At 49.7% G+C, this 20,237-nt stretch overlaps 1 protein-coding gene across 4 annotated transcripts in view; it reads left to right on the forward strand.

Moving 5' to 3' along the window:
* Positions 1 to 20,237, forward strand: part of Gsg1l (GSG1 like) — a 191,232-nt gene that overhangs the window by 165,075 nt on the left and 5,920 nt on the right. For 2 of the 4 annotated variants that reach the window (XM_027404694.2, XM_035441303.1), the window contains 2 exons: positions 1,188 to 1,355; positions 14,149 to 14,219. In XM_027404694.2, coding sequence (XP_027260495.1) covers positions 1,188 to 1,355; positions 14,149 to 14,219 — 239 coding nt within the window. Of the gene's footprint in view, positions 1 to 1,187; positions 1,356 to 5,319; positions 5,374 to 14,148; positions 14,220 to 20,237 lie in introns of all 4 variants that reach the window. The other 2 variants (XM_035441302.1, XM_035441304.1) reach the window with 2 other exon arrangements.

The following is a 20,237-nucleotide window of genomic DNA, read 5'->3' on the forward strand; positions in this document are numbered from 1 at the left end:
ATCACCTTAAAAATGTCTATTATAGATACTCCGAGCTTCTAGAAGACCTAAATTAGCTCCAAAAGATGTGAGGAATCTATTAATGGGTTAGGCATGAATGGAAATAAGTGATTATTGAAGATCCATTTGAGAAAGGCCAAATCTACAGACTTTTCCTTTACTTTCCTTCTGGGGTTTGCTGAGGCTGTTGTTAAGAGGGAGGCAGGGCTGCTCTGATAACAGGGGACTGGGCAAATAAAAGCCTGGAGCTCTCAGGTAGTAGGTGGTGCTGGGAGAGCAGAGAGGAGCCCATGAAATGAGATCAGAAGAGATCAGCAGTCCGTGGAACAGGAGCCAGGGGCTCCCACTCCTGGCACTAAACATGAGTATACAGTCCAAGTGAGAGGAGTCAGGCAGGAGGCCATTTCTAGAAATGAAGGCTGCAATTGGAGTAGGTTTCCTGGCTTTGGGATGAGTTCAGTGCACTCAGCAGGTAGAGCAGCCAAGCAGTCCAGCTCCAGGAGGGAAGGTACAGAATAGATGGCCGAGCAGGACATCAGAACCTCATCTCCCAGAGGGAGAGCTTGCAGACTGAGACCTAGAGAAGCAGGAATAAGAATGTCTGTCCAGGTAACGACAGCAGTGACGGCGAGCCTCTCCTGAGTGCTTCCATGTGTCAGCCACTAGTCTGTTGTTAATTCCTGCAACCATGCTGTCCACAGACTGGATGTGAGGAGTGCATGGCACAAAGGCCAAGTATATTTCCCAGGGGTATATAAGAGCAAACTCAACTTCACCCTCAAGTAAACATGCCCCACCGCCTTCTCCAGCCTCAGCTTCAGTATCCACAGCCATTCCAGCACCCCTGCCTCCCGCAGTGTGTTCATGCAGCCCGCTGCCTCATGCCTCCATAGCTTTGCGTTTACGGTTCCTTCTTCCTAGAATGTTCTTCTCTGGCCAGGACTTCTTCATCTTACCAGGACCGCTATGGTCATTGCTGTCCCTGGTTCTCCTTGCTCTCACAGCAATGGCTTAGTAATGTGTTTTTGTCACAATGTGAAGACCACTGTCATTCTCCCAGATTAAAGTAGAGTGGGAACCAAGTCTTAGGGCCTTGTAGCTGTGCTAGGTAGATAAATGGTGCAGAGATGAGGCTCCTTGTCTCCGCCCACCCTCACTGTGGCATCTCTCTCCTGGTCTCTTGGCAGCTTGGCCTGGGGTTCGTTTACCTGCTGCATGGCGGCGTCTGTCACTACGCTCAACTCCTACACCAAGACAGTCATTGAGTTCCGGCACAAGCGCAAGGTTTTTGAGCAGGGCTACCGGGAGGAGCCGACCTTCATAGACCCCGAGGCCATCAAGTACTTCCGGGAGAGGTCAGTGCATATGTGGTCACCTCTGGCAAGTCCTAGGAACCTGAAACCCAGGGCCTGATCTGCCCAAAGGCCCCATTCAAGACTGAAGCAAATGGCCTGCCTGAGGTGATCTTGGAGCTGGGACAAGCTGAGTAAGAGAGAGTGTAGACTTTGGATTTTTGGGACATCTAATGTTTTGTGGGCATAAACTTGCTTAGGACTGGGTTGGAGTTATGGCTCAGAGGTTAAGAGGCTAAGCTGCTTTTCCAGAGTCCTGAATTCAATTCCCAGCAATCCCATGGTAATGATATCTGGTGCCCTCTTCTGGTGTTCAGGGATACACGTAGGCAGAACACTGTAGACATAATAAATAAATAAATAAATAAATAAATAAATAAATCTTTAAAAAATTGCTTAAGACTTATGTGAACAGATTATGGGGAACTCAAAAAGGAACAGCATGTGAGTGGTAGCCGTTCAGCTCTGGGCTACTTCAGCTACGATTAGAAGGCCGAACTATGATGGCTTCCTTCTTTGGGCCCTGTAATGGTGCTGAGTGAAAGGATCCAGCAGCAGGGTTGGTGATGGTCACCAGAAGTTGGTGACTTCTCAAAGTCAAGGACAAAACCTGATCACGTAAGTCTTCAGAAGTGATCTGGGAACAACATAGGTGGCAACAAATAGTGGATTGGTGGCTAGATAGATAAGTGGATGGATTGTTGGACAGATGGATGGATGGATGGATGGATGGATGGATGGATAGATGGATGGATGGATGGATGGATGGTAGCTAACTGCTTGGATGGATAGATGGGCAGTTGGATGGTTAAGATCTGGATAGTAGGTAAATGAATAGATGATTGAATGAGTATGTGGACAGACAGATAAGTGAATGGGTGGGTAGATAAGGGAGCTGATAGATGAGTAGATGGGTGAATAGATAGGTAAGTGTTGGATAGATATGCGGGTGAATGGGAGGATGGATGGATGGATGGATGGATGGATAGATAAGTTGTTGGATGAATAGATGGATGATTGAGTGGTTGGATTATTAGGTGAGAGGGTGGGTGGATGGATGGATAAGTAGATAGACAGATGGGTAGATGAGTTACATGGCTAGAGTGGTGGAAGGAGTAATACATGGCACCATAGGCAGACATGGGTGGAGAATAGATATCAGGATTTTAAAAGCCTGAGACAGCATTAGCTGGACTCCTCTCAACTGTTCTTTTGAAGGCCTTCAGATCATCAGCTAGGGAACCCCAGTATTTGAGGTACCCCCTGTTCTCCTCAGTTCAGTGGTTCTGAGTCTACTTTGTTCTTCCCTCTTATTTCCTAGAGGAAACAACTCCATCCAAAGTTACTCCTGTGGGCTGGCTACAATCTAGTGCTGCTTGCCTGGCTTCAGTTGCTGGAATCTCTTCCGGGCCATGAAAGGCCCTGCCCTCATTACATGCTAGGAAGCGGGCCCCACCCAGCGTGGCTGGTGCTGCCTTCCTCTGTCCACCTCCTGGGCTGGCAGCGGCTGGTGACAACAGAGGCAAGGACAGAGGTGCTGAGCTTCTGTGCTGTTGGAGTCTAAGAAGAGCAAATCTGGGCCTGGGGTCTCCACTCTCAGCACTTGCCCTTGGGTGCTCCTGTTTTCCCCAGTGCTTGGGGTAGAACCCAAGGTCTCATGTATGCTAGTACTACTCTCCCACTGAGCTTCTCCATAGCCCACACCACCTTCCCAAGCGGAGTAGACAGAGCCAGCCAGACACGGCTGTCTCACATAGCTGGGCCAGGTCCTATGTCTAGGCACCTAACAGCATGCTCATGGCCTCCCAGTGAGCACTGTTGCTTCCTTTGGTAATGAGACTCAGAGATGTGAAGACACTAATTTAAAACCACACAGTAGTGGAAGACACGGGCCCAGGTCTATGCGGCTCAAAGTTTGAACCTTTTCAGGCTGACCATGTCTCTGAGGATCAGACCGCTCACTGGGAAGAAGCAGACTTAACATCAAACCCAGGCACCTGCTTGTGTCTACACAGGTGTTCTCAAACCGTGGTAATGTCTTCCCAGTGCTCACAGACGTTGTGTGTGACTGGGGTGGGAGCGGGGCTCTTAATAGGTATGTGGGGACTCTGAGGGTAAGGGCACTTTGTGACTCAGGAGTCAGCCTTCTCAAGAGCATGATGCCTGCTAGAATGTCCAAGAGGCTTTCAGTAGTGGTGAAAGTGGATAAAGGCCTGGGCCTCCTACCCATAGAAGAAACTGCACCTAGCTTGCTCTCAGTGGAACCTGGGCCCTGAGTGGGAGCCTGCCCACAAGCAGGCTTTCTGATCCCTCCCTCCTTCCTTGTCCCCTTTCTCTTCTCCTGTGTTTCTTACAACCACCTTTCAGGTGAGTCCTGTACCCCATTCTTGGGTACAGGGTGAGGAGTGGGTGGGGGTAGGGGGAGACTGAGGTAAAAGCAATACTTTAAGTGGGTGGGGCTGAGTGACCCTGGGGACATGCCCTTGGGGTATGTGGAGGACTACAGGGAAGAAGACTGGGCAATGAGGCACTTCCAGGCAGAGACAGAGCATGGTGTGGAGGACGGGTCCCTCTCTGATCATTCTAGACCTTTCTCTGCCTCTGCCTCATCCTTTCTCCCATGGGCTCTCCAAGACTTCCCTATCCCAGAGCTTTGCAATTGCTGTGCTCCTTCTAGGGTGCCCACCAGCGCACCCTTCTTTCTGGTTACTTCTCTGCAGGTGTGCCCCACATACTTGTGCTAGCATCACTTGGTGCCACTCACGGCACTCACCTAGGATTGTGTCAGAAACCTAGTAGGAACACATGAGGTGTCTTCCTGGTGATCTGGTGATCCTTGAGAAGCCTGGATGCTGCCTCCCTCTTGTGTGGCATTTAGTTCCAGCCTCTGTGAGTGCAGACACAGTGTCCTGGCAGGGAGGAGGCCATTCACTCCCAGCATGGTCAGGAGCTTGTCCTAGCCTAGGCATCAGTAGCCAGGACGGGAGTGGGGGCAGTACTCAGTGCTTAGAGCAGTGGTGAATGGCCCAAAGCCCCCGGCACTCCATTAACACTGCAACTGTTTCTCACGCTTTGATATGGTACACCTAGGGAAATTGCGCCCTGCACTGCTCAAGGAGCAGCTCAGACCACGTGTACCTCACCCAGGCAGCAGCTTCTCATCAAGCCACAGTTCCTGTAGCCCTGGACTGCTCAGGCCCACAACGAGTGTTTCATAGCATATTGCAGAATATCACTTTGCACATTTATAAGTTAACATTATGCAGAGGTTGGTTCATCAAATTTGATTTCCCTTCCCTCCGAGGAGAATGTTTCAGCTCTGCTGCTCTGTTCTATTTTCTTCCCTCTTTTTTTTTTTTTTTCCCTGCTCTTTGCCTACAAGCAGCTCAGAGCACATGGCTTTGTTGCATGGTTTTTGCAGGGCAGGGAAGCTGAGAGCAGGACAGGAAGCCCCAATAGCAAGACACACAGGAGGACTTATGGGAAGCAGAGGGTGTCATGGGCTGATCTGTCCCTTCACTTCTGTGTGACTTGGCTCTGGGCACCAAACAGCTCTGGGCTTATGTCTTCTGCACATGAGGAGAGATTCCAGAGCCCTTGGCATCTGGAAATACTGATGTTTTGTTCCCCTGTGGTATATGGGGTTCAGGGCCCAGCATGCAAAGGCTCTCTCTCTCTCTCTCTCTCTCTCTCTCTCTCTCTCTCTCTCTGTGTGTGTGTGTGTGTGTGTGTGTGTGTGTGTGTGTGTGTGTGCGTGCGCGTCCCTGTCCCTTCTCCTAATGGCCTTGTTGGGCCTCTGAGTGCACAGAAACTACCCCTCCCAGTGATGAAGACAGGAAAGTGTTTCAGATGGATCACTGATGATTTGGTTAATGACCCATATACCCGAAACACCCCAAATGTGACTCCATTGATTATCACCGCATCTCTAGGAGGTGTGGGTAACAATGTTGTTTCCATTCTACAGATGCCAAGTTGAGGCACAGAGATCTTCAGTGATTTGCCCAAGGCTACACAGCTGGCTAGTGCCATCCCAGGTCACTTAGCCACCATGGCATTTAATTTTGGGCCTGATGATGAATGTGTGGCAGGTAGAGAGCAGAGAGGTGTGATGAGGGGGTCTCCAGGTGGAGGAGCCACAGTGTGAGGGGCAGGCAGGTGCATGCAGGTTGGGAAGTATGAGCATCTGGTATGTGGTGGTCACAGCAGGGCGCTAGCACCTGCTACCCCCATTGCCATCATTAGGAGAGTAGTCTGTGCCCCACTCTATCTATCCTCCTGAGGTCTGGGGACAAGCTACTGCCCTGGGAAGTTGTTGGGCAGATGGGCTTGGGCTGTCACTTACTACTTGGCCCCCACTGCCACCCAGGTCCTTTCGGAATTTTCTCTGCAAGAGTCCTTCAAAAGTGTGAGTGGCTGTTAATCAAGTTCTCAATGGCTGGAGGCTTTGAGACATTGTGCTCCCCCCTCCTCTGTGTGTGTGTGCTTACACACATGTTAACACATATTCTTACAGGAAGGGGCTGGTATGTCACCAGCTGGGGGCTGCCATCCCAAGTCTGTGAAGCCTCTGGAATTCAGCAGTCCCACTGTCAGGCTGCCTGCTGTCCCCAAGGAGGGAGTCTTAATTGGCCTCCTGGGGAGTGGGTGGGAGCTGCTGGAGGTAGGCAAATATTTGCAGATCAGGGCTCTCCTGAATACTTAAATGCTCAGATTTGGTTTAACGGCATATGAGAGAAAAGAAAACCTGTTGGGTTCAGACCCTGGAGAGAACTCAGCCATGTTGAACAAGCACCCTGCCTCCCTGTGGGTGCAGTAGCCGTGGGGAGCAAGGAGCCTAGAGCTCCCACTCGAGGTAGCCTCCCACCACCTGCTCCCCTGCCGCTTCTCTGTGGTCCCGATGACTCACAGTACATGCTTCTCCCTCTGCTCACAGCCTGTGCGCCAGCCTTTTCATCTGAAGGGAGCTTGTTCTTGCTTTCCAGCCTGTCCCAGCACCTAGAGCCACAAGGGCTCTGCAATGCAAGTATTGTTAATTAGCAGCAGGTCAGCTGGGGGTTCCCAGGGCAGACACACTTCTTGCTCTGTGCCTGCACTGAGCCCTGAGTCCTTATGGAACCAGACTTTGAATTGAGTTTGCAAGCTGGCCCTGATGGCACATAGTGTAAACTCAGATACTCCTGAGGGTGAGGATGGCAAGTTCAAAGCCTTCCTGGCTACAGAGAAAGTTCAAGGGCAACTCAGTGAGACTTTGTCTAAAAAGAATAAATGCATTTTAAAAGGAGAGAGCTGGGTGTGATGCCAGATGCCTTAGTCTCTGTTCTAGCATGTGGGAGGCAGAGACAGGCAGATCTCTGTAAGTTCAAGGCCAGTTTGGTCTGCAGAGTGAGACACTGTTTCAAAAATATTTTTTTTCATATTTCATATATGTGTATACACACACACAAACACACAAACACAGACACACACACACACAGACACACACACACAGACACACAGAAACACACACACACACACACACACACACACACACACTGAAAACAAATAGATGGCCCTGCATTTTCCAGTCATGAGTGCCCCTACCAAGTTGCTTCACAGTCCTGTTGTCTGGCTGGAAAGTGGGTGTGTCCTACCTCTTAGCCTGGTCACTAGGTGATAGGAGCTGCAAATTTAGTAGGAGTATCCTCTCTTGCTCACTGCTAACTTCTGAGACCTCCCACTGTGCAGGGGGAATAATACTCCCTCCTGTGGAAGAGGTACTTGGATCCTTCAAGGTGTTTTCTATTCCTGTAACCATCCTAGCAGAAGAGTCAGGACTCTGAAGAGAGACAGTGTTTCTCCTTTCACTGAGACAGTGGACCCCAAGGAATTGGAATTTCCTGGGAATCTCATGCTGAAGCCTTGTGCAGCCAGGGAACACTTTGTCTCCTAGGAGACATTTCACACGCACTGAGGGACCTTGCAGACCAGAGCCCAGACAATGATGGGTCTGTGACAGCTAATCAGACCACACCTTGACCAGGACTGCTGTGTTATGCATATGTCTCGTCCTCTAGTTAAGCCAAACATCATGTCAGGGCCTCGAAGACATTTTTAGGGTGTGTGTGTACACACACACACACACACACACACACACACACACACACACACACACACACGCACATGCGCTCGTGCATGGGCAACTGGGTGCCTGTGTGTGTATGTTGTTGTTTTTCTGTGTTAGCTCCTCTTTCCAACGTGGGCCACATTGAGTAAGTCTCCTTTCTCTGTGTGTCACATGGAGTAGAAACAGTTGCAGAAAGCCCTTCCCCTGAAGTCATCTCTCACTGAGTTTCTCAGATGGTCACAAAGCAAGTTGCCCAGCACAGCAGGGACATTGTCATTCCTGGGTGGTGAAGGGTTCCTCTGCCTGCCCAGTGACCACACATCTCAGCAGTCCCAGAGGGTGTGCTGAGCCCACTCCACCAGCACAGTTCTTCTTCTGCCTGCTCCCAGGACACATGGAAGACTTCTCTCCCATCTCACTTCCCACTCATGACACCACCCACACCAGTCTGTCTCCCAGGCCCTCCTAGACCCACTAAGGTGCTCTCAGCAGCCAGTGCAACACACTCTAGCATGATTGGCTAGTCCTGGCTTCAGAGATCTGCTGCTGCTCTGGTTCTGTAGCCCCTCCTTCTGACAGCCCCACTCAACAGTCCCCCTCCTACTCTTCCTGAGGTCTTTTCAGGGAGTGATTTCTGCCCTTTCCATTTGTAAGGTATTTGTAGGACAATTTGAGATACAGTTTGACAAAACTGACCATGCACAAAGGTCAGACCAGAGCGTGGACACTGTGGGGACTGTCTTCTTTCTTGTTCCCTACCCTCTTCTCTTCTTTGCTCGGCCAGGCTCAGCCCTCCTCTTCTTCCCTCAGTGACCACATGGCCTAGGACACCTACATCTCAGTAGCCCCCTCCTCATTGCTGCTATACTTCCTACTTTGGCTTCTTGAAGTTACCTCTGTCAACATGGCCAAACTCACTAGCCATGTTTGACCTTCAAACCCAGTCCAGTTTATTGGTCTCTCTGTCCTGGCTACACATCTCTTTTTGTAGGTGTCCCAGCTGGTAAAAGCCTGGAACAGTCAAAGTTTTTTTTGTTTTTGTTTTTGTTTTTGTTTTTTTTGAGAAAGGGTTTCTCTAGGTAGTCTGACTGTCCTGGAACTCTCTCTATAGACCAGGCTCACCTTGAACTCATGGAGATCCACCTTTCATTGCCTCCCAAGTGCTGGGGTTAAAGGTGAGCACTACCACCACCACCTGTCTGGAATGGTCAAGTTCACCCCAAGACAGTGAATTCTCCCCACAGCTACACTAGGCCTCTGTCTTAGTCACTGCTCTTTGTATTGCTGTGAAGAGACACCATGACCAAGGCAACACTTATAAAAGAAAGCATTGAACTGGGGCTTGCTAACAGTTTCAGAGGCTTAGTCCATTATTGTCATGGCAGGGAGCATGGTACTAGGACAGTAACTAAGAGCTACATCCTGATCCATAGGCAGCAGACACAGAGAAACACTAGGTCTGGTGTCAGCTTTGTGACACCTCCAATCCCACCCCCTCACACACTTCCTCCAACAAGGCCACACTTTCTAATCCTTCTGATCCTTCTAAACAGTTCTATTCCCTGGTGACTAAACCACCATAGCCCCCCTTAACTCCATGTCACTTCTGCAGCTCCAGGGACCCATAGAAACATATGGAAAGTTACAAAATCCAGCAAACCATAGTTTTAAATACCCACCCCACTCCAAGGCTGCAAAGCATCTCACTTGGACACAGAGAGATCCACCTGCCTCTACCTGGACCAAGTTTTAAATAGCTTTTCTTTATTCCTTACTTCTTGTAGTTCTAGGTATTTTTATTTTAGCCAGGTGCAAACTTATAATTCCAACACTTGGGAGGTGGAGGCAGGAAGATTGTGAGTTCAAGGTTAGCCTGGGCTACATAGTAAGATTGTGTCTCAAAGTAAAAATCCTTAATTTTTCCCCCCGAATCTTATTGTTAATCTCTTGCTGTGCCTGATTTGTGAATTAACTTCCTCATGGGTGTGTACAGAGGGAAAATGGTCTATTGTTTAGGATTTGGCACAGCCCAGGACTTCAGGATCCACTGGGGTCTCAGTGTGCCTCTGGTAGGTAGGTGTCGATAGCTGTAGTTTACTCCTCCCAACTCCACCCTTGGTCATTCAGGCAAGGTTGAGTCACCTCACACTCACCTGGGTGAATCCAGCAATCCCCTCACCTGTTCCTGGCCACGTTTTGACTCTAGAATCCATTCTCCCAGCAGCTATTGCTCTGCAGCCCTGATAAGACCAGGATAATGGACCTCCCTTTCCATCCAGAGCACTAGTGGAGTGTCTGTGGTCCCCAGGACATCATGGGAAGGTCCCATGTGTTCTGCCTAATTCTTTTCCTGTCCCAGTGTCTCTGGCCCACTTGTGCTCTGAACATTCAAGCAGGAGCACAGGCTCATACCATAGGCATCCTGGCTTGATGACTGTGCCCTTTCCCCAGGGGAAAGGGTCTTCTGCTACAAATCAGGAGGTCATCACACTGTCCTTGGGGTCTTGTGGTGTGAGGAAGCCTGTGAAGACTTCAAAAGTGGAGGGGGCGGAAGGATTGGTGTTCTGATGGGACTAATGCTGGAGACTTCATGTACTTCCAGGGAGTATTTCTACCCTTGCCATTCACAAGGTGTCTGCAGGCCTCTTTGCAGAAATGGGGACAAAATTAACCACCCCTAAAGGCCAGGCCAGAGCGTGAGCACTGTGGGGAACTGCTCTCTCCTGCTACATTTCAAATGATTCTATCATGCAAAAGAAAGGGGAAGAAGTGGAAAAATAACATCCTTTAAAACCATCTATTTCCCCCTTTCTTGCAGCTGCCCTTTTGGTGGAATGTTATGGAATCTTAATTTACTATCTACGGGTCATTTATTTCTTTTATTCCTTTTAATTCTATCCTTCATTCCTTCCTAAATTGATCATTTAAAATCAATGTGTTCTTTGTCCTCTGAGGCTGTCTCCCGGATCTGTGACTTCTGAGTCCCGGCTCTGTCTTCCCATCTATCTTTGAGGAGGCTTTGATGGGACTTCCCAGGGGCCCCTTGCAGAGCACTGCTCCTGGCTGGGGTCCTCTGAAATTGCTATTCCTGGGAGGAGTGTGGTCTCCGGGATTTAGGAATGATGCTCTGGAGACTGCAGCACCTTCACACTGCTCCAAGGATGGCATCATTGGCACTGCTGTTCTTCAGCAGCACTGGAAGGGAAGACAGAGAGCAGAAGGTGAACCTTAGGGTGGGAAAAAGTGGAGGAAGGGTGGGAGGAACAACTGGAAGAAATAGCCACTTCCTGAACTCCTGAGCTTCTTCTAGGATCAACCAGCTGGGGAGAGAATGCACTGGGGAGAGTCCTGTACCACGACTTCCCTCCTGCAGGTCCTACACTATGGGAAAGCCAGAAGACCCATGCTTAGCAGATGTTCTGAGAATCAACAGGAATCTGTGGGCTTCCCATGGAGCCTGTGAGAAAAGCATAATCTAGCCCTACACACAAGACTGGTCTCTCAGAATCTGCATAATCACATCTTCAGGTGGCATCTGTGGTCTTTAAATTTGGGAAACATGGGGCTGCGAAACAGAGCAGGTAGCTACTCTCCAGATCCCAGGAGGTGATGTGGCCAGCAAGGTCTAGCAGACGGGCAGGGGCTACTCAAAGTGTGGCCTGTAGACCAGTAGCGTTTGCCAACATCTTCAGAGTGACAGAACTGACATGGAGGCCAGTGCAGGCTCTTCAGCTGATGTTGCTGGGAAGTTCAAGCCCATCTGGTATGCATGCACAGGGTGACTCCGTAAAACTTAGTTCACAGCACCCTGAACATGGAGAGGAAAGAAGCCTTTCTCACAGATGGGTCAGAAGCACAGAAAGTCAGATGGAGACAGTGGCTGGAAACAGCTGGCCTGGGGCCCGGGAAGGGAGGCTGGCTCTGAGGATGGCTCTGATGGGACTCTGCAATAGAGAACATGAGAGAGTGAGGCGAAGCAGGTGCTGGGTCCCTGCCCATTTCGACTATACGGCATCTAGAGAAGACTCCTCCCACAGAGGTCTACTGTGCTCTGGCACTTTTTTCTCTCAGAGAGCCAGATGTGGGGGAGCTCAGGGCACCTCTGTGCTACCACCCTCCCCTGTGGCTCTTTCACTTCCTGGGTACTACTTGTAAGGATGCAGGCATTATGCTGGCCTGCCCCTGTCACCTGGCAGAATGCACTCAGGCAGTACCCTGGTCAGCCCAGGTGCAAAGGACCTCTTTAAAAGAAAGACCTTCGCCACTTACATTCTCTTTCCCACCGTCTCTCTTTTCCCTGCCGTTCCCCTGGGGCAGACAGAACTTTTCCTGTCTCTTCTCTTCTGTCCTTTCTATGTCTCTGTGTCTCTTTACCCCTTTCCTCCCCCTTCCCTTATTTTTTTGGTTTTTTGAGATAGGGTTTCTCTGTGTAGCTTTGGAGCCTATCCTGGCACTCGCTCTGGAGACCAGGCTGGCCTCGAACTCATAGAGATCTGCCTGCCTCTGCCTCCCGAGTGCTGGGATTAAAGGTGTGCGCCATCAACGCCCGCCCACCTCCCTTTCTAATAAAACTTTTCACTTAAGCTCTGTCTGCCTGGCATGTTTGTCATTCCCTACCCCTTGGTCACCCTCATCTGCCAGGGAATCCGCCAAGGTTCCCCTTGCGATTTATCATTAACACTGCTCTCAGCTTCCGCTGTGATTACTCTTGGGCCCAGGTAGAGCAACTCAGTGGCTTCGGGGCATGAGGCTATGCTGCAGCCGCCTGTGGGTTCACTGACCCTAGGCAGGAGCCTTGACAATTCAGTCTTTCCTCTGCTTCCTTCAAAACATGACTGACTATCTGGCCAAGCGAGGCAAAGCACGTCTGACATCCTAGCACTCAGGAGGCCCGAGGCAGGAGGAGTCAAGTTCAATGCCTGTCTGTGTAATGAGACCTTGCCTCAAAACAAAACAAAACAAAACAAAACAAAACAAAACAAAACAAGACAAAGAGAAACCCAAGAGTCTCCAGGCAAATGTCAGCAAAGAGCTAACTGCAATGGAAGAGGAACACATGGGCTGATGTGGCAAAGGGGTACCTCTGTGTAACTGGAGCTTCACAGTGACACTGAGCGTGCTGCCAATGACAAGAATAGTGACAACTGTGGCAATTATGAGGGCAAGCGGTGATGGAAGTTCTGGACAGATTGACAAATTTGTCCAGTCCTGGCCACAGCCTTAAGCAACAGGTTGTATGCACCTGCTCGCCAGATGAGGGAACAGAAGAGAGGACAAGGGACATTGCAGACCTAAGCAGCCAGAACAAGGTGGAGCCACAATTCAGGAGAACCTGGGGTCCAGGAGGGTGCATGTGTCACATCCAAGGTGCCTGGTCCCACCTGCCATCCACCAAGGCCCTGTCAGCTCTCCAGGGTACTTTCTGGGTCTCTTGCAATAGCTCCTGCCATCTTTTAAAACGTGAACAGAAAACAAAGTATTTCCCTGGAAGCTTCTACTCAAATCAAAGATTGGTCACCTCATGACATTTGCAGTTGTTTTCAAACAAGAGCTGGATGTTTCTGGTGGGATGAGGCCATGGGCAGCCAGGGTTGGAAGCCACTGTGTGGGGACAGCAGAGGCTTGGAGGCTGAAGTGGCACTTGACCTGACAACCTGGGAGCCAAGGCCTAGCCTGCTGGGCCTCAGTGCCATGTCTTTCCACGTTGCTTTGCTTTTTCCTTCTCTTAACCTTCATTGAGACGGTGTCTTGCTTTCAAACTCACGATCTCTCTGCCTCAGCGTCCTGATGATTTGCTCTCACACATTCCATTCTGGAAGATTCCCTGGTGAAATCCCATATCTGCAGGCTCTGCAGGGCTACAGCAGAGCTTGCACCTTGAAGGGTTAAGCCTTAAAGTGGGTCTGGCTGAGGGCTTGACCATCCTTCTGCAGCCTTCCGGGGCTGAGTGTCTGCTTCCAGCAGGACAACACGGGGATATCTGGAGACCTGGGACATGGGGCAGGGGGAACGGACTGTGGAGCTCGGTTCATCAGTGACAAGGCAGTGTGACCCTGTAACTCCCAGCTACCCCAAACCTCATTTTCCATATGTTTGGTGGGCGCATTGATGGTCATTGGTGTATTAGTGATAGCGGCCACCACACTGTGGTCTCTGCTATGTTCATAATAGCAACCACTAATGCGACTCTATAGTTGTTTTGAGAACTAAAGCCCAGGACCTGGCACAGTATGAGAAAGGAAACAGTGAGGGAGGAAATGAGGAGAAAGTGTGAGGCTAGCCCACATGGGGTTTAAAACTGCAAATGGGTAACTTCTAGCAATAGCGAAATTGAGACACACTGGGCCCAGCCAGGGCTGACAACAACCAACCTACTAACAGGACTTTATTTTACTTATGTATGTGTGTGGTGTGCCTCCCTTCCTCCACCTCCTTCCCTCCCTCCCCCTTCCCAGCCTCTTTCCCCAGATGCTCAGCAATTGCTTTGTGTCTCAGTTGTCCCCTGAATGCCTCAGTTTCTTATCCATAAATGGGAACATGGCACCCATCCCTCAGGGCCTGGGTAAAAGTCTGTGAACACAGGTGGAAAGCTGTGTTGACAGTGGGCACCATGGTCCTCGGGCCATGGGTGCCCACAGCTCCACCTGCCCTCTCATTCCAGCTTTGGGGTTTTCTTTTGTTCCTTTCCAGGATTGAGAAGGGGGATGTGAGTGAAGAAGAAGACTTCCGCCTCGCCTGCCGCCACGAGAGATACCCTACCCGTAAGTGCTTGCTGGGCTGGCGGGGCTGGGACCCCTGCACCAGCATCCTCCCCTAGACACACATCCCAGACTAAGCTGAGGCTGGCAGCTCCAGGCCTGGCCTGACTTCACCAACGGCCTTTGAGATTAGCCCCGGGTGGGATCTGCTGAGGGAGGGAAGGGACAGATTTGCTTGTGAGCTTCAAGTGCGTTCATTTCACATGCTTTACGATGATGGACATATTAAGAAGAATGTAGAGCAGCCATAAGAACAAGTATCACATTGGAAAAGAACAAGCCACTGGTGGTAGGTGAGGCAGTTACATCTCAGTGAGCTACTTTTCTCTGCCTGCTCCACCTCCACATGGGTGCTTTTCCGGCCTCATCTCATGACCCTGCTAAACCCTGACTCCCACTGGCAGGAAGATTAGCAGATGAGCACATTAAGAGAGGTAGAATAACTTGCCCTAGGTCACACAGCCTTGCTAGTCAGCATATACCTCTTAGATCTTTAGAGATGCTCTAGAGGTTTCCATCTGTACCTGAGTCACCATGATAGAAGGCCAGGAGTGCTGGGAGCTGAGTCGAAAGCCCGAGTGCTCTACCCTCAGGGTTCCCCTCATTCACATCATCTGTCTCTATGTACCTACTTGCCTGCCTATCTGTCTATCTGTCTGTCTGTCTGTCTGTCTGTCTATCTATCTATCTATCTATCTATCATCATTTATCTATCTTCTATTTATCTGTCACCTATATTTCTATTTATCATCTATTTTATCATCTATGTTTCTATCTATCATTTATCTATCATTGTTTATCTACTATCTATCATCTATGTTTCTATTTATCTATCTGTTTCTATTTACCTATTTTGTTGGATCCACTGTCTTTCTCGTCTGATGGAGGTCTCTGTTGATCTTTCTACTTTGGTCTCTTGCATCTCTCTCCATACACACTGCCTCTGCAGTGAGCTCAGGGTCAGGGGTAGAGGATGATGCTAGATGAAGGAAGGCCAGCTTGGAGGCTGATTAAGTCCCTTTTTCTTAGGTGACATGGTAGTGGTCTGAATGTGTCACAGAGAAGCATGGATTTGAGAACTTTTTGATGGCATCGTCAGAGTGCTTCAGATTGGGCTTCTCTGGGACCAGACCCTGACACACACACACACACACACACACACACACACACACACACACTGCCTCTCTCACACACACACTCATACACATACATGTATTCATACTCTCTTACACACATTCACACACTCACACACTCACACATTCACACACTCACACGCAAACTCATACACATACATTCACACATATTCACACACACACATGTACACAGACAGACAGACAGACAGACAGACAGACAGACAGACAGACAGACACACACACACACACACACACACACACACACACAGGGACACTAACAAGGCTGCATCTACAGAACTTTTTTGTTTAGGGGATCCAGACATCACAAGTTGGAATGGGAATGAGACTCAAGAAAGAGGCAACCCATTGGTTCTAGCAGAGAACATCAGTGCAGTGACACAGGCCTGGTACTTCCCCAGCTGTGACAAGAGTTCTATAGGTCATTGGAGGGGGTTGCCAGTGTGTGGAACCATGAACTAGCTAGCTGGCATTTAGTAAGTGTGCCTCCACGATTACACATGTTAAAGCAAGGTCAGGGAGGGAGGAGACTTGGGGTTGCATAGAACTTCTGTAGGAGCCTTCAGAGGTGTGTTTGACAGTCAGTGGAAGAGTTTGGCAAGAAGACTCGAGGCTTTGCAGGTGTTGAGTCAGAGGGCTGTGTGGAGGGGTGTTGCTGGAGGTTCTTTCTTGTCCCACCAGGTCCCACAGCCACTTAGGCCCCAAATAAGCATACAAAGACTTGCATTGATTATTAAACTGTTGGCTGATGGCTAGGGCTTCTTATTGGCTAGCTCTGTCTTAATTATTAACCCATTTCTATAAATCTATGTATTTCCATGTGGTCTTGGTTTACCAGAGAAGGTTCTGGACCTGTTTCTCCTTTGTCAACTATATGACAACTCTAGTCAGCTCTCCCTGCCTACCTTTCCCAGAATTCTCCTCATCTCCTAGTCCTGCCTATCTTTCTGCCTCATTGGCCAAACAGTGTTTTATTCATCAACCAATAAGAGAAACATATATACAGAAAGACATACCCCATGCATGGCAGGGGGGTGGGTATCTCTGAGGTAGAGGCTGGATAGGAGATCACAGGCCCACAGGAGGGATGTGAACTGGATAACTAGCACTAAGGAACTACAAGATCATCTGTGGAGAAGGGCAGGTGCAGGGAGTGTGCCCTAGCGCTCCAAGGAGTGAGTATGAAAGGCTTGCTTCCTCTACTCTAGCTTCACAGGGGAGATAAGAGCCTCAGTGCCCGAGCATCTCTGTCCATGTGTCTTTCATCAGGGCAGTTAGAGATGGCTGCACTCCCGGGCCTACTAGGGACCACCAGAGTGCAGAGGATGGATGCCCATGTGAGAGCAACGAAGGAATCAGTTTATCTGAAGAGGTTGTTTCTGTGATGCAGGAAAGGCATTGTTCCTTTACTCAGTCATTCATTTACTCTCTTATTTATTCACCCACTCATTCATTTACCACTCATGGGCTTCTCCTCAGAGGCAGAGACACACAAGGCCAACTGTGGGACCTCAACAAGTTTTCATGCCGGCAGGACAGCAAGGACCATATTGCTATTGCATAGTGTGTCAAGAGCCATGGTGGGGTCCCTGCTGATGTCCCCAGTGACATCAGAGTGTGGTATATTATCCAGGGCTAGAGAGGATGACCTCTCTCACTCACTGAGTCAATTCAACCCCCTGACACACAGGATAAAGAATCCTGGGGAGGCTAAAAATAGCTCTGGCCAGGCATGGTGGAACATTCCTATCATCCCAGTATTTATAGGTCAAGACAAAAACATCCTAAGTTCAAGGCTAGCCTGGACAGCATAGTGAGGCCCTGTCTCAGCAAACCAAAAGACTGGGCTTATCCAACATCACATAGTCAGGCAGTATCAGAGGAATTGCAGGCTCAGTGGTGTGGAGGAACTGTCTGTGTGGACCTGTCTCCTCAGGCTGGGTCCTGAGGATGGGGGCCCTGTAAGAGTAGAACATAACAGCCTAGAGAAGCAGCCAGTCCCCAGAACCGGGCCTCTTAGCGGCTGTGGGGTTGCTGCCCAGAAAATATTTTGGAACTGCTTGGGCGAGTTTTGCAATATTTCCTCATGAAGCAGCTGCTCAGATCCTGCCGGGGACAGCTTGCCGGCAGGAGGCATGGGGGAGGAGGGTGTCAAGGAGCCACATTATTAAACACTTGCTGTGTGCGCTCTGCAAAGCTCCTGCCTGCTAGCTCTTTGATGGCTGATCCAGAGGACGGAAAAAGGAAGAATTACCAGGCAACTTTGCTGAGCAGAGACCTCACTTTATCCCATCTGCGATGAAGACTTCCAGCCTGGCATGTAGACTTTCTGCTCACTGTGGGCTCTAGTGCATGCCCTAGGGCCCCAACCTCATCACCTTCCTCTCTCCCTTCCCTCTTGCTGCTTTAGGCAGCAGCTGCACCATGCTAAGCTATCTCACGTCTTGGGGCCTTGGTACTTCATCCCTGTGCTCTCCCTCTAAAGCTCTGTGTGGCTCACTTTGTCCCTTGGTCGGTGGACTAGTTTCCCAGCTGCCCTTCCATCTCATGCTTTTCTTTCCGGCATTTGCCCCTCTCTGACTTAGCATTTTATTACGGACATGGCTCCCATTTCTTGAGTCTCTCTGATAAATACCTTGTCCATCTTGTCTGTGTCTACAGCCCAAGTGCCCAGGTCGGTGAGTAGCATACAGTCTGTGCTCATTCCTTGCCTTTGCACCTCTGTGTGTCTCCCACCACTTCCTCCCAGAGCAGCTACTCTGACACGAAGAGTTACATAAACTTTCTTCCATTTCTCCTAAATTCTGCCCAAGTTGCTGCCCCCCCCAGTCCTTCTATGATAGAGATTCTGCCACAGTTTTTTTTTTTTTTTTTTGCTCCTGGGGAGAGGCCACCTTTGAAACCCGCCTTTGGGGCTTTGCAGTGCCACCAGCTAGCTCAGGAGCACATCTGGTGTGACATTTCATAGAAACGATGCTGCTACCTGATCTGGGTGTCTGCGTCGTCCTCTGGGGCGACTGGGGTTTGCAGCTCATGGCTCCTGTCAAGTCCGATGCCTAGGACAAGCTTTTGATTTGCTAGGTGTGTCTGTGAGGCAGGGTTCTGCCAGAGCTTGTTGCTGTCTGAGCACAGAGGTAGCTTGTGGGAACTCTGTCTAGATGGGCTTCGGCTACAGCTGCCCTCAGAACAGCAGAGCAAATTTTAAGGGAGACTTTTTGTGGGCCCAGAGCAACTTGGCATTTTGATTAGATCAAAATCAAATTCAATAGAACATGTCCAGAGTTGCTTCTGTTATTAAAATGGAGGCAGACCAGACCATATTTTCAAAATAAATATCAAGGCCAATTTGCTGGGCACAGACGGGCATGTAGCCTGAGGACATCTGAGACCCTGCCATCTGGAGGTCAGGGGTCTCAGCTGGTATCACACTGGGTGGAGGGAGAGTTGAATAAAGAATGATCTGGGCTCAAGATGGGGTTCTGCATTTTGGTTTGAGGCAAAAATATCACTATGTTAGCCTAGGTTAGCCCCAAACCTGTGATCTTCCTGCCTTCACCATCTGGATTGGGATGACAGGTGTGTGGGTCGGCTGCTACCATAAGTCAGCATTTCAAACAGTTTACTTGTGCCAGTGGGGCCCACTGGCCACAGACCCAGTTCAGAGTGGTTCCTGCCTGCAGCAGTCTGCCTTGGTCACAGTCTAGGCTATTTAGCAACTTGAAGGTGGAAATTGTTGCTTCTAGGGCCAATCTCCTTCATCCATCTTCATGAGACATGAGCTTGACTTCATCTTCCCAGCTCTGGAGCTAGGTCCCTCCCTGCCAGGGCATGGGTGGCACAGCACTCCCCAGGAGCCTCTGCCCTCTTCCCTCTTGCTTGCTGTTACTCCCTTTCTCTGATCCCCTTGCTAACTTGCTCATTTCCACTCCCCACCAGAGTGGTGATGTTGCCAGCACAGGACCCTGCTGTCATACCCACAGTGGTAGTTCAGTGTATCTTCCACACAGTAGGTCTTCCTGCAATTCTGGTAGTGACTTATCCTACTTGGTCCCTTTGATGTCAGAAGCATTCTGTCTTGCAGCAAAGGAGCTTGGCTCTAGGGACTGTCACTTGGCCCAGGTCACAGGCCTGACCGACTCTAAACTATCCAATGCCAATGCTTCTCTATTTGTCTGAGTTTTGGTCTGAGGAATTAGTATTCCAGTCATGCCTGTTGATAAGAAGCACTTTGGGACTCTCATTAAAACACAGGTTGCTGCAGTGCAGGGTAGCCCATGCCTGTAAGCCAAGCAGAGCTAAGGCAGACGGATTACAAGTTTGAAGCCAGTCTGGGTGACATAGTGTCTCACTATGTCTCAGAAGCCAAGCAAACAGAAGAATCGGTACATCTCCCTGGAGAGTCACTTCCTTGGTTTGAGATGTGTGGGATCCACACTTATAAAGTATGATGATATGTCTTATGACAGACTCCTAAAGCCTTAGAGACGGGATGAGTGGGGTCAGTCGCCCCTTCTCTCTGTTGCTGCTTTCTCCCAGTGACAAGATTGCTGGGCACTCACACCTCCTAAAAGCTTTCCAGCCTGCCAAGAATCTGTTTTATACCTTGTTACTTCTGCCTGAAATGATCTGTCCCTGCCCTCCAACAGGGCAGTAAACAAATTACAGTGGAATCTGGAGCTATTGCAAAATCCTGTTGCAGTGTCTGGGAATGGCTGCTGCCGCCTGGTATCTATGGAGAGCTGTGCAGAGTGAAAGGAAGGACGTGTTAGGTTTCCATTTCTGGGATAAAACACCTTACAGAAGCAGCCTAAAGGAGGAAGGTTGATTTGGGCTCATAGTTTCAGAGGGGTCAGTCCATGTTCGCTTGGCT

Source organism: Cricetulus griseus, chromosome 3 (genome assembly GCF_003668045.3).
Source record: "Cricetulus griseus strain 17A/GY chromosome 3, alternate assembly CriGri-PICRH-1.0, whole genome shotgun sequence".
NCBI classification, from domain to species: domain Eukaryota; kingdom Metazoa; phylum Chordata; class Mammalia; order Rodentia; family Cricetidae; genus Cricetulus; species Cricetulus griseus.